A 14,844-nucleotide genomic window follows, 5' to 3' on the forward strand; every position below is an offset into this window, starting at 1 on the left:
TTACTCATTTTGATTCACTTGATTGTTAATGTGTTCAGTTGAGTCCTTGTGCATGCAGAAATATTTTTCTTATTGATTGAATGTTTATCACGTTTTATTCAGCACATGATTGGTGTTCGGTTCAGTAGTGTTGGTCATTTTGGTTCACCTGATTGTTATGTGTTCAGTTGACTTCTTTTACATGAAAAAATGCTATTCTTGATGATTTCATATTTATGACGTTTTATTCAGCACATAAATATTTTTTTGGTTCAGTGGAGTTGCTCATTTTGATTCACTTGATTGGTAGTGTGTTCAGTTGAGTCCTTGTGCATGCAGAAATATTTTTCTTGCTCATTAAATGTTTATCACATTTTATTCAGCAAATGATTGGTGTTCGGTTCAGTGATGTTGGTCATTTCGGTTCACCTGATTGTTATGTGTTCAGTTAACTTCTTTTGCATGGAAAAATGCTATTCTTGATGATTTAATGTTTATGACGTTTTATTCAGCACATGAATGTTGCTTAGTTCAGTAGAATTACTCATTTTGATTCACTTGATTGTTAGTGTGTTTAGTTGAGTCCTTGTGCATGTAGAAATATTTTTTCTTGATGATTAAATATTTATCACGTTTTATTCAGAACATCAATAGTGTTGGTTCAGTGGAGTTGCTCATTTTGATTCACTTGATTGTTAGTGTTTTCAGTTGAGTCCTTGTGTATGCAGAAATATTTTTCTTGCTGATTGAATGGTTATCACGTTTTATTCAGCACATGATTGGTATTTGGTTCAGTGGTGTTGGTCATTTCGGTTCATTTCTGTTCTGCACAATTCAAAACTCTTCCTCCTCACCTTCTACTACTTCTTCACCAGAGAGAGAAGGAGGAAAAGACAAAAAAATACAGCAACAACAATAACAAAAGAATGACGATAAGGAGAAAACACATGAAGAAGAAGGAATGCGAAAAAGAAGAAGGAGAATGAGGAGGAGGAGGAGGAGGAAGGCGAAGAAGAAGAAGAACACGTTCCGTGCGTAAACGAGCTTGAGAAGAAGAAGAAGAAGAAGAAGAAGAAGAAGAAGAAATGTCGGGGAGAAGAGAAGAAGCGTGAGGGAAGAAGAAAGTGAGAAAAGCGCGTGACCTAAAATCACTTGAATGAACTTGAATGTTAAAATTGCTTGGATGTGAAGAATATCTCATGACGAAGACTTGACTGCCAATCTGACCGTACCTGCTATATTGCTATACTAAAAAAGTAATTGATATATGTAAAAGTTTTCTAAAAATATATAATATCAACTTAGCATGCATAACAATCACTAATTAAAAAGTTGAGAAATATGAAAATTTTTTTACTTAATTATTAATTTAATATTTTAATTTAACTTTTTTAAATTAATAATTTAATAATATATATTTTATCTCATATTTTTAAATAATAACAATTAAAAATAATAAATTTGATGGTTTCTAAAAATATTTCTCTTAACCAAAGAGTCCAACACTATAGCAATTAAGGGTGGCAATGGGTAGGGTAGGGTAGACTTTGGATCCAACCCTAACTCTACCCGCGGGTTGTGATTTTTATATAAACTCAACCCTACCTTATTTGCGGATTGAGAATATCCCAACCCTAACCCTACCCGCTCTTAACCCGCGGTACACGACCCTACCCGCGGGTTACAAAAAATATACAATATTATTATATAACTTGATAATAATTTAAAATAGAACTGATTTTTATATAAAAAAATATTAAATTATCAATTAATGATTTTGTTTTAATGGTTAAGGATTTTTTGCATTTAGTGAGAGGCCTTTGATTCAACATCCACCTAAAACATATTTTTATATAAGTATATAACATAAACATATATAGAGTGCGGATTAATCGGATAGGGTTGAGACTCAACCCGCATCCTACCCAACCCGCACGAGAATCCTACCCTACTCGCATCCTACCCAACCCGCATCCTACCCTACCCGCTGCAAATCGAGGTAACAACTCTACCTGATCGAATGGAGTCGGATTAAGTACTCGCAGATAGGGTACATATTGCCACCCCTAGTTTCAAGAAGCTAAGCTAAAGCAAAATTCTGCCCGTCTATTGTATGTTAAATTAGTCCAAAATTGTGTCAGTTCCATGCTAAAGTTTTGGAGAAATTATCCCCAAAAGGAGCTGCAAAGGTCTCCTAGTACTTGACGATGGGAGCCACTACTAGCAGTGCCTTAACTTTAACGAGATGCTCTCTCTCTCATTCTCACTCTCACCTTTACCGCAACGCTATCTTCAATTCCATGCGTAACACTTCTCTTCGATTCTCCTCATCCGCGCCAATCAACAATGCCAGAGCCGGATCATCAAGTTATGAAGCATTGCTGTTGGATGCTGGCGGCACGCTTTTGCAATTACAAAACCCCGTTGAACAAACCTATGCATCTATCGGAACCAAATATGGTTGGTATTCTTTTCCTTCTGTAAAGCCAAAATTTGTAACAAAGAAATGCAAGCCTTAACAATTCAATTGACATAAAAATCCTAGGTTTCAGCCAAGCATTTGCAATTAATTGTGACCAGACCATACGTGATTGAATGAGAATGCATTTGAATGTTAGTGTTTTGATTTCTGGATGAAACGTGCTTCTCTATGTCTATCTTTAGGTTTGAATTTGACTCCAGCTCAGATAAAGCAAGGATTTAAGAGGGCGTTTTCTGCTCCGTGGCCTGAAAAGCTACGTTACCAGGTCCGTTCTTCGTCTGTGATGAAATTTATTAATTTATCTTGTAAATGCTTTGCAGGATTTCTCTTTTAAGTTTTGATGAATTTCGAATGTAATTGACGAACTAAAAAGTTTTCAAGTAATAGATATGAAAACCAGTGTTGCTGAACTGAATTAAATGTCCGGGTAGAACTTTTTTATACCGACAAGGCATAGAAAATAAAGCATAATTAAAAGTCATTATGTATAGGGGATGTAGAGAAAACATGTTTTATGAATGTGTTTCTGGAAAGCTGTAGTGATTTCACTAGCATGGTTTCATCTGCAAAGAAAACATTTATATGTTAATATGATATTAGTAGTTTCCATGTGCAAAATTAGTCTTGTTTTAGTCAGATTACTGCACTGGAGCTTAGCTATTTTGGTTTGCAAATCAACCAATGAAAAGTCAGCCCAAATTCCAGAAGTGACCCTGGAATCAATGACTGACATGTTCTAGGTTGGAGAAGATTTAGAAACTACTAGTGTTTTCCATACCTAAAACGACAAAAGAGATAACAATAAGAGAGCCTAGTGAGATAAACAGAGATTGCTTAGGGAGTGACTGAGTGAGTGCATGGTGAGGAATCAAGTGAATATTTGGTGGAAATTTTGTGTCTCATTAAAGAAAATAATGTTATTTATCAAAGTGTCTTCTTCCTTGCTCTGCAACCCATTTGTTCAGAATTTTCTTTGAGCCAATTTTGTTCATGGTACAATTGACAAGTAATTTCAGGTTTTGTTTTTTCAAGGCTTTCCAGAAAAAAATGTTTATACAGTCATATCATTACTACACACTCTCTTATATTTTATACTTGTATTTTAAACAGGGAGATGGGAGGCCATTTTGGAAACTTGTAGTTTCTGAAGCCACTGGTTGCAGTGATGAAGATTATTTTGAGGAAGTTTACAAGGTGACCATTCTGCGTAGGAGACTGTTTAGTCCCAATTTATGATGATTCTCCGAATTAAGTTAATTTATCTGTGGATTGCACAACCGTTTTGGAAAATTCAGTTCTTACCTATCAAAAGATTCAAAACCTTGAATGATGACTTCGATAATATCTACCCTTTTTAATTGTTCATCTTCTGATCTTCCTTCTTGTTCATTCCTCAGAATTCATCTGTTGTTTCAATTTATCTATATATTATTGCATACTTACCCAGGAAAAATAAATTAGCAGGAGATTTTAAAAGTACCTGACACTTGCCTTCAATTTTTAAATACACAATATGAGAGATGCTTGTTTCTGAACTTAGTGTTATTCATGTCAGTATTATGCAAATGGAGATGTGTGGCATCTTCCAGATGGAGCTTATGAAACAATTACTCTTCTCAAGGATGCCGGAGGTCTCACGAGTCAAATATATCTTTTTCCTCCTTAACCATTGTTTTCTTTTGAGTTTGTCCCTCCTAACATGATAAACACTGGCACAGTTAAGATGGCTGTTGTATCCAACTTTGATTCCCGCTTAAGGAAACTATTGAAGGATCTTAATGTTTTGAATCTGTGAGCTTCTGTAGTCCCTTCAGTATGCTTTTACTTTACTCATGCATATTTTAGGGATTTATTGAAATCTTTCCATTAATGTTTATGCGAACTTGCTTGTTGAACCTCTCTTAATTTGCTCAAATGTTACAGTGTCTGTGTACACCTTTCATAATGTCTGATTGATTATGTTCCGGTTTTACATTAGGTTTGATGCTGTCATTATATCCTCTGAGGTTGGATATGAAAAACCAGACCCGAGAATATTTCAAGCTGCTCTAGGTATATATGCTGTCTTTATGAAGCTTAGCATGTTTGTAATCAGCTTTCAGCTTTCTAGATGAACAATGAGAGAGAAATGGTTAATATTTGTCACATTTTCCTTGACTTAATAAATGAAAATGTTTTCTTCCCGCAGGAATTTCTTTTGCTTCTTTCTACTCTTCAATTTCTAAGGCTACCAGCGTGTTTTAATAATTTATAATTAGATATTCTGTGAATCGATACTTCGTGACTTCTTGGTATAACAATTGTAAGTTCAACAACAGTGATACCTTATCCTTCTCAGTGGATCGTGTGAGAAATTAACTGTTTTTGGCAACAACCTTTAACTCATTTGTTTTTGTCTTATTCAGTTCTAAACAAAGATTAGAAAAAAATAGGATTTGTTACTTTCCTGTTATGTTCACCTTTGTGGTTCCATTAATGCTTCAAGTTTATTGAGTTCCACATTTTGGTTTCTTAGATCAAATAAATGTAGAAGCTAACAAAGCCTTACACATTGGCGATGATGAAAAGGCTGATAAACATGGGGCAAATGCTCTGGGGATAGATTGCTGGTAAGAGCTTTCATAGCTCCTTATCTCAACTGTTCATGTCTTAATTTATAATGACACACGTGTTGATCATGCTGATCATTCCATATAATTCTGTTTACCCGCTTTTCCTGGAATATTAATTGATTTTAAGTTTTTAATTTTATTCATTAACCCTAAACGGGAGAATGGGAGATGCTTGTGAACCGAGTTGTTGCTTTTTCTTTTAAATGTCAGGTTTAAGCTAATTTCTTGAAACAGGTTGTGGGGGGTTGATGTGAAGTCATTCTATGAGATAAAAATCCGGATACTCGATTCAAACTGATAGCCCTGTTGATGGAAACCGTGAAGTTTTTTTTGTTGTGTTTCTTCCTTTTTCCTCCCTTCATCTGAATCATACATGTGATTTGTAGCACCAATTTCTCATTTGCGTGCTTTTGTGATTGAATAATGTTGTTGTCCTGATTTTCCATACATATTAGCAGAGACGTTGATGTGATATAAACATGGTTTCAGCTGAAATTCGAATAGAAATTGCTGTAACTAATTTTTCCCGCTTAGGCTATGTTTGGTATCCCTTAAAATATTCAAAGGAAGATGGATTTTTGATCTCTTCAAAAACTTTTGAATAGGTTTGGCATGATATGCATTTAGCTACGAAACTTTTTTAACATAAGGTGTCATGTTGAAAAAATATAAAAAATAACCATCATGGTATCCTTCCGACTATCCCAGCCACCAATCGCTTATCGCTGATGTGTCGGACTTTGAATTTTCCATCACTGTGTTTATCCACAAGTTCAAGGTCCCATTTCAGCGATTGGCCGGGCAGTCGGGCACGCTACTGATGCATCAGGTATCCATCACGGTTGTTATAAACTGTAGTAACTCAAGAGGAAAAGAGATTTTACCTTGGATAGAATGGGGGTAAAATTCGACTACTTGGATCAAACGAAGCTGATATTAAAACAATAATGCTACTAGTGTTAAACTCGTGCATGGCACGAACTTACATTTTAATTTAACATATTAAATCGAAAATAATATTTTATAATCATAAATTTTTTGAATTTTGTATAACACTATCATCGTTATTATATAATAAACGTATTGAATATACTGTTTTATCTTTATTCAAAGTAAAATACAAATGGAACAATTTAAAATTTATAATATTCTTGAACAATAAAGAAAAAGACTTGAAAAATTAAGAAAATATATAATTGGAATAGTAGCATGTCAGTTTTACACCAAACTTTATATCAAAACTTTATATCAAAAGACTAATGAAAATTTATCGACAACCTAAGATTTTACTAACCTCATTAAAAAAACAATTGGCATATAATGTTGTGCTCCCTGTTACATATTTCATTTCAAGTTTAAAAGTAGAGTTATAGATAAAACTTAGTTATATCTATAGTAAATATTTGTACAAAAGTGTAATGATAGCATGTTATTAAAATGAAAATACTATTTTTTATCTAAATATTATTAAAAACTTTTTTGAACACGACATTTATTGTTGATGGTTTTGGATTGCTGTATTTGTCCAAATTTAGAACCTTGAGGCTACTGCGACTCTTAACTCTTGACAAAGCAACATAAAGTTGTCTATGGGTGAATACTGATTTTGGCAAGTAAAGCCCTATATGTGATAGTGATTATTGACCCTGACTCTCTTGTTGTTCATTGCAAAGCACACTGTTAATGGAAATTGTCTCCATTGGAACTTAAATGGCAATCTTGAATTTGAAGGGATCAAGTTCATTTTTGGAATGTACACTTTGTCGCCAATATTTCTACTAGCCACTTCTGTCGCTCCCAATTACATTGTTGCTAAGTTTGTTAATTATTAACCTTGTCCCGTTGCATATCCCAGTATTATTACAGTGACTCCTAGCTTTAAAGTCAACTTGTGGTTGGATAGTCCCGAACATTTGATATCATTTAGGAACTTTGGTGTGAACCACTCTTATTGTACATCTTCATTCTCGAAAGCTTTGACATGTGTTAGAACTTAGATACTCCTTTTCCATTATTGGGAAGATTGTCAAAACGAAATCGTTTACCTTCTCGATACTCTCAAGCGTGGGTGCAAGAATTACCCTACTATGAAAATACCCTGTAATCGGACACGTTTTGCAACAAATTTGTATATGTAAAGTCTACCAAATGAGAGAGAGGGTCATCAGTAGTTGTAATCAGCAGATCATCTGAAATTTTAACTTCTGACTCATCACCAATAGCAGAACCCAATATTTTCATTTCCAACATCAAGTATCTAATTATCAAATCTCTTCATTTCACCATCATGTTGATCCAAAAAAAGACATTAGAAGCCTCATGTTAGTATGCAGCTTCAGAACCTTACAGAATGATCACAGATGAGATGCGTTTATAGCTGATGACAATATATCGTGTCTACTCCCTTTCGGAATCACCGAAAGTATCTGTCTGAAATCACCTCGTAGAACCACAACCTTACCACCAAATGGTCGATGTATCTTATGTTGATCAATAACTCGCATAAGATCCCTGAGCGTCCGATCTAGTGCTTCAAAGCACATTTTATTAAGCATTAGAGTTTAATCCCAAATTATTAAGCTACTTTGGATGAGCAGATCAGCTTTTAAACTACCATGCTTGATGTTGCAAATATATTCATCAGTAATTGTAATAGGTACTGAAAACATATAATGAGCCGTTATGCCGCCAAGTAGGAGTAAAGACACAATTCCATTGAATGCGACATTGAAAGCAATCTTTTCTCTAGATTGAATAGCAGAAGAAATTCCATTCCAAATAAATATCTTACTAAACCCATCATGTCCATAAATGAAGTAAAAACCATCAGAGTCTACAATAACAGCATTCAGTATCTCATCAAGTACTAACCTTTGCTTATTTGTGTCATATACTAACTCCTCTATTAGCTTATTCTGAAAAAGGCGAACATCAAACAACTCAAGATACGACATTGATATATAGTCTTTTAAAGATCTCGTATTGCTATTGAGTATCTTCTCAATCTCAATAAGGCAGAAGTTTTTTAATTCGTCATCAGTCATGTTTAGTCATAGCAAAAGCACATGATGGTTTTATGAAATATTGATGAGCGGATATTTTATACGCTTTTTGGCATCATTTTCATATAGTTTTTGTTATTTTGTTTAAGTTTTATTACATTTTCATAGGTTTTAGTGCAAAATTCGTAATTTTGGATTCTACTTTGAGTTTTTGTGTTTTATGATGATTTAACGTATTTTCTGGCTGAAATTGAAGAGTTTTGTCAAAGTCTGATTCAGAGACAGAGAAAGGACTGTAGATGCTGTTAGGATCTGACCTCCATGCACTCAAAGGAGCATTTCTAGAGCTACCGAAGTCCGAATGGCACGCTCTCAACGGCTATCGAAAGCTAACATCCAGGGCTTTCCAGAAATATATAATAGTTTATACTTTGCTTTGGAAATGAAGGCCCAAAACGGGCGTTCAACGCCAGCCACTAGCCCTATTCCTGGCGTCAAACGCCCAAAGGGGGGTAGCTGGCGTCCAAACGCCCAAAAGGAAGTCCAAGGCTGGCATTCAACGCCCAAGAAGGGTCTAGCTCGTAGATTTCACTCAAGCTCAGCCCAAACATTCACCAAGTGGGCCCCAGATATGGATTTTCGCACTACAATACTAGTTTATCTTATTTTCTGTAATCCTTAGTTATTAGATTAGTATATATAGAACAAGGATCACCCTTGTTCAGGACTTTTTGACTTTTATGCCATATTTTCGAATTACAATTTTTCTTTGTACAGTATGAGTTACTAACTCCTAAGGTTAAGGTTAGGAGCTCTGCTGATTCTTATGGATTAATAATATCATTGTTCTATCTCAATCTATGCTTGATTCTATTCTAAGATGTATCTTCGTTCTTCATCCTAATGGATTGGGAGTGTAACTTGACTGTCATCTCAATTGCACATGGGTTCTTGCGAGTCCTTGACGGGATAGTACTGAACCACCAACTTGATTATACATCTCTTACATGGCTAATCTACGACTTCGTTGGGTACTTCTCGAGACATCAGTGCAGCCGAGGTGCGGGGCGATTAGGGCCTTTGTGGTATAGGCTAGAACCAAAGGAGCAGCGTTCTCTGATATGAAAGATCCGACCTTGTCTGTGGTATTTTGAGTACGTTCACCAAGGAAATGGACTGCTAGAGTTTCACCCCCGTTCAGATTGGATGACTGCTGACCCGGCGTTTGATCTGAAGCAGAGGAGATTAATGACCGCTGACCCGGCGTTAATCATATACAGCCTGCCATGGAATGAATCAATTAGAAGTTGGAGTAGATTGTGAGAAAAGTTGATCCAGAAGGAAGAAGCATCTCCGAAGCCTCAACCGTTCTATCACCATTGATTTCATACCTATCTAGTAACGTTTTATTTATTTATCTATTTTATGCATTTTCTCGTGACAACTATATTTTCTATCCGCCTGACTAAGATCTGTAAGGTATCCACTGCTTGCTCAAACCAACAATCTCCGTGGGATCGACCCTCACTCACCTGAGGTATTACTTGGACAACCCGGTATACTTGCCGGTCTAGCTGTGCGAAACGTGCGGAGTCAGTTTCGTCTACCAAATTTTTGGGGCCGTTGCCGGGGATTGTTCGAATTTGACAAACTAACGGATTATCTTATTGCTTAGATTAGGTACTTTTTACTATTTTGTTTGAGTCTTTTGTTTTCTTTTCAAAAATTTTTCAAAACCTTTTCTTTTCTTTATTAATTTTTGTCTTTTGTGTGAGTCTTTTGTTCTTGTTCTTGTTGAAAGTTTTGAAATTTCTTGTTTTCTTTTGCAAAATTTTCAAAAATAGTGTCTTTCGTTTGAGTTTAGTGTCAATTCCTAAGTTTTGTGTCTTTTGTGTGTTCTTCATTTTCCTTAAAATTTTCGAATTACCCTTAGTGTTCTTTCTTGGTATTCAAGTTGTTCTTGTTTATTTTCTTGTTTTGATCTTAAAATTTTGAAGTTTGGTATCTTTTAGTGTTTTTCTCTTTAATTTTCAAAAATTAGTGTCTTTTGATCTAAAAATTTTAAGTTTGGTATCTTTTGGTTGTTTTTCTCTTTCTTCTTTAATTAAAAAAAATTCAAAAATATCTTTTTATCTTTATTTAAAATTTTCGAAATTTTTACTTTCTTTTCTTATCTTAATTTAAAAGTTTAAGTTTAGTATTTTATTGTTAGTAAAGTTTGAATTTTAAATTTTAAATCTTATCTTTTCATATCTTTCTTTAAATTTCAAAAATCTTATCTTATCTTATTTCAATTTCAATTTTTAAAACTCAATTTCAAAATTTAAAATTTAAAAATTCAAATTTCAAAATTCAAAGTTAAATCTTTTTCAAAAATCAAATTTCAAATTATTATCTTATCTTATCTTAATTTTAATTTTCAATTTCAAATCCTTTTCAAATCTTCATCATATCTTATCTTCCATCTTAAATTCAAATTTCAAAATCTTATCTTGTCCTAATTCAAATTCAAAATAAATTTAAAAATTTAAAATTTAAAAATTCAAAATTTAAAAATTCAAAATTAAAAAATTCAAAATTCAGATTTCAAAATTCAAAATTTCAAAATTCAAAATTTAAAATTCAAATTTTAAATTTCAAAATCAAATCTTTTTCAAATCTCCTATCTTATCTTATTTTCAAATCTGTCTTAATTAGTTACTTATTTCTCTTTCTTCTTTTTCAAAACTTCCTAACTAATTCCTCTCTCTTCTATTTTCGAAAACTTCTTACCTCTTTCTCTCTTTTCTTTTTCAAAAATCACCTATTTAATTTTCAAATCTTTTTAATTAATTAGTTATCTTAGTCTTTAATTTTCTTTTCCTTTTCAAATTTAATTAATAAATAACAAAATAAAAAAATATTTTAATTCTAGTTTCCCTTTTTACTTCTTAATATCCAATCTCTCCTACCTTTCTTCACCATGAACCCAAATGGAAATGAACAGTTCAGTAGAACTTTGAGGTCCTATATGGCCCCCACTCCTGACTTCTATGGGAGAAGTTTCAGTATACCCCCCATTGGAGCAAGTAATTTTGAGCTAAATCCTCAGCTCATTATTCTAGTGCAATAAAATTGCCAGTATTCTAGACTTACACAGGAAGACCCTATTGAGTTCCTGGCAAACTTTTTACAAATTGCTGACACAGTATACACTAAGAGAGTAGAGCAAGATGTCTACAGACCACTACTCTTTCCCTTTGCTGTAAGAGATCAAGCAAAAAGGTGGTTAGATAACCAACCCAAATCTAGCTTGAAAACATGGAAGTAGCAAGTAGACAAGTTTTTGAATCAATACTTTCCCCAACGGGAGTTAACCCAGTTAAGACTGACATCTAAGGCTTTAAGCAAGAAAATAATGAATCTTTTCATGATGCCTGGGGGAGGTATAGAAGAATGCTACGAAAATGCCCCACTGAAATATTTTCAGAATGGGTGTAATTAGACATCTTCTATTATGGCCTAACAGACATGGCTAGGATATCTCTAGACCACTCTGCTGGTGGTTCTATACATATGAGAAAAATAATTAAAGAAGCTCACGAACTTATTGAGACAATTGCCATGAATCAGCATCTGTACTCGGCTGATGAGACCTCCATAAAAGAAGAGGTTAAGGCAATATCTACTGAGTCTAACCCTCCATAATAAAATGGCCCATTGACTCAGCAGCTACACGCCCTTGCACAGTAGTTGCTGAAGTTGCAAGAGGCTTTGCGAGAAACTCAAGCTTCCAATAGGAATGTTGAAGCACATCTGAGTCAAACAAGACAGCAATTATCTAAGCAGATAAAAGATAAATGTCAGGCAATCCAACTGAGAAGTGGGAAAATATTGAACACCCAACCTCAGAACAATAGGAGACCAGGGGAAAAAAAGCTGACAGAGGATAACCAGACTGCTATCTAAGACACCTCTGAGGACGTTGCACGCCTAAAGAGGGATGTCATTGGCGTTCAGCGCCAAGAAGGGGTACTCACTCCTAGTGTTGAACGCCCAAAGGGGAGCAGCACTCTTGGCGTCCAACGCCAAGAAGGGATACCCACCCTTGGCATTGAACGCCCAAAAGAGGGCAGTTCTCCTGGCATTGAACGCCATGAAGGGGGCAGCAAGGGCGTTGAATGCCCATCCAGGGATGGTCAGGCACATGCAAGTGCTGATAAGACCCTTCCTAAGCAAGCCACTGGCCCCTCTTCCATTTCTGTAGGCATTCAACCAACATCAACTAAAGTTGATGTATACAGGGCCAAGATGCCTTTTCCTCAGAAGCTCCACCAAGTGAAAAAGGATAAACAGTTTGCCCACTTTACAGATTATCTCAAGACACTTGAGATCAAGATCCCTTTTGCAGAGGCTCTTGAGCAGATACCTTCTTATGCTAAGTTCATGAAAGACATCTTAAGTCATAAGAGGGATTGGAGAGAGGTAGAAACAGTCCTCCTCACTGAAGAATGTAGTGCAGTAATCCAAAAGAGCTTACCAGAGAAACTTAAAGATCCTAGGAGCTTTATGATACCCTGCACCTTAGGAGATGCCTGCACAAAGACAACCCTATGTGATCTTGGAGCAAGTATTAACTTAATACCTGCATCATTTCTGTTTAACTCACGAAGTTAAACCAACCCGCATATGTCTTTAACTTGCGGATGGCTCTGTTAAGCTTCCATCAGGCATGATTGAAGACATGATTGTTAGGGTTGGACACTTTTCTTTCCCCAAAGATTTTGTGGTACTGGAGATGGAAGAGCATAAGAGTGCAACCCGCATTCTAGGAAGACCCTTCCTAGCAACAGGACGGACTCTCATTGACATTCAGAAAGGGGAAGTGAGCCTGAGAGTCAACGAGGATGAGTTCGTACTAAATGCTATCAAAGCCATGCAGCATCCAGACACTCCAGAGGAGTGCATGAGTATTGATATCATTGATTCCCCGGTGGAAGAAGTGATTATGGCAGAGAGACTCAAAAAAGAGCTGAACGACATCTTTTATGATGCTTAGCCTGATTTTGAGGAGCCAGAAGAAATAAAGGAGACTCTGAAAACTCCTAAGGAGGAGGACAAGCCTCCTAAACTCGAGCTCAAGCCATTACCATCCTCCTTGAAATATGATTTTTAGGAGATAGGGATACTTATCCTGTGATTATAAGCTCTGTCTTAGAGCTACAGGAAGAAAAAGCACTGATCCAAGTGCTAAAGACACACAAGACAGCTCTTGTGCGGACAATAAGTGAATTTAAGGGCAGTAGCCCAACCCGATGTATGCACAAGATCCCGTTGGTAGATGATGCCAAATCAATGGTACAACCACAAAGGCAAATGAATCCAGCCATGAAGGAAATGGTGCAAAAGGAAGTCACCAAATTATGGGAGGCTGGGATTATTTATCCCATCTCTGACAACCCCTGGGTGAGCCCTGTCCAGGTTGTTCCCAAGAAGGGAGGCATGACAGTGGTTCATAATGAAAAGAATGAATTGATTCTTACAAGGAAAATTACAGGGTGGTGTATGTGCATCAACTATAGGAGGCTCAATAACGCCACCAGAAAGGATCATTTTCCTTTACCATTTATAGACCAAATGCTGGAAAGACTAGCAGGTCATGCATTCTACTGCTTTTTGGATGGCTATTCAGGCTATAATCAAATTGCAATAGATCCTCAAGACCAAGAAAAGACAGTATTTACATGCCTATATGGCATGTTTGCTTATAGGCGGATGCCATTTGGCCTGTGCAATGCACCTGCCACCTTTCAGAGGTGTATGCTTTTCATCTTCTCTGATATGGTGGAGAAATTCCTTGAAGTATTCATGGATGATTTTTTCGTCTTTGGAGACTCAATTGACTACTGCCTTGACCATCTGGCCCTAGTTCTCAAATGATGCCAAGAGACAAACCTAGTTTTAAATTGGGAAAAATGCCACTTCATGGTGACTAAAGGGATTGTTCTTAGGCATCGGATTTCGAACATGGGAATAGAAGTGGATCAAGCTAAGGTGGAGGTAACTGAGTGATTACCACCACCCACTAATCTCAAAGGAATAAGATGTTTCCTGGGACATGCAGGATTCTACAGGAGGTTTATAAAAGATTTTTCTAAAATCGCAAAACCCCTGTGCAACTTACTAGCTACCGACACTCCATTTGTTTTTGACCAGGAGTGTCTGTAGGACTTTCAGACTTTGAAGGCTAAGCTTTGTCATTGCGCCTGTCATATCTGCACCTAACTGGGACTCGAACTGATGTGTGATGCCAGTGACCATGCCATTGGCGCAGTCCTGGGTCAGAGGCATGACAAGCTTCTACATGGTATTTATTATGCCAGTCGTGTTCTAAATGATGCGCAGAAGAACTACACTACCACAGAGAAGGAATTACTTGCAGTGGTTTATGCCATTAACAAGTTCAGATCCTATCTAATAGGATTTAAGTTCATTATTTACACTGACCAGGCTGCTCTTAAATATCTACTCACCAAGCAGGATTCTAAGCCCAAACTAATAAGATGGGTACTACTCCTGCAAGAGTTTGATATAGAAATCATAGATAGAAAAGGGTCAGAAAACCAAGTGGCTGACCACTTGTCTTGGATTGAACCGGTATAAGGGACATCTCCTCCGTCTACTAAGGTGTCTGAAATCTTCCCGGATGAGCAACTCTTTGCCATCCGGACGACACCTTGGTTTGCAGATATTGCAAACTACAAGGCTATAAGATTCATCCTCAAGGATT

The 14,844-nt window shown here is 36.0% G+C and overlaps 1 protein-coding gene across 1 annotated transcript; it reads left to right on the plus strand.

The window, feature by feature from the left end:
* The first annotated feature begins 2,048 nt into the window (after positions 1-2,048).
* LOC107643623 (Haloacid dehalogenase-like hydrolase (HAD) superfamily protein) lies at positions 2,049-5,611 on the plus strand. The gene is made up of 8 exons (XM_016347319.3): positions 2,049-2,439; positions 2,644-2,726; positions 3,572-3,655; positions 4,017-4,092; positions 4,180-4,252; positions 4,440-4,513; positions 4,977-5,070; positions 5,308-5,611. Exons 1-8 carry the CDS (start codon positions 2,187-2,189, stop codon positions 5,369-5,371), a joined length of 801 nt encoding a protein of 266 aa, XP_016202805.1. The 5' UTR covers positions 2,049-2,186; the 3' UTR covers positions 5,372-5,611.
* The last annotated feature ends 9,233 nt before the right edge of the window (positions 5,612-14,844 follow it).

This window comes from Arachis ipaensis, chromosome B5, assembly GCF_059453495.1.
Source record: "Arachis ipaensis isolate K30076 ecotype BB chromosome B5, ASM5945349v1, whole genome shotgun sequence".
Taxonomy (NCBI): Eukaryota; Viridiplantae; Streptophyta; class Magnoliopsida; order Fabales; family Fabaceae; genus Arachis; species Arachis ipaensis.

Coding starts and splice junctions, on each gene's coding strand:
- LOC107643623 (XM_016347319.3), top strand. CDS start 2,187: ATGGGAGCCACTACTAGCAGTGCCTTAACTTTAACGAGATGCTCTCTC. Junction 2,727..3,571: donor CTGAAAAGCTACGTTACCAG/GTCCGTTCTTCG, acceptor TATTTTAAACAG/GGAGATGGGAGGCCATTTTG. Junction 3,656..4,016: donor ATTTTGAGGAAGTTTACAAG/GTGACCATTCTG, acceptor TATTCATGTCAG/TATTATGCAAATGGAGATGT.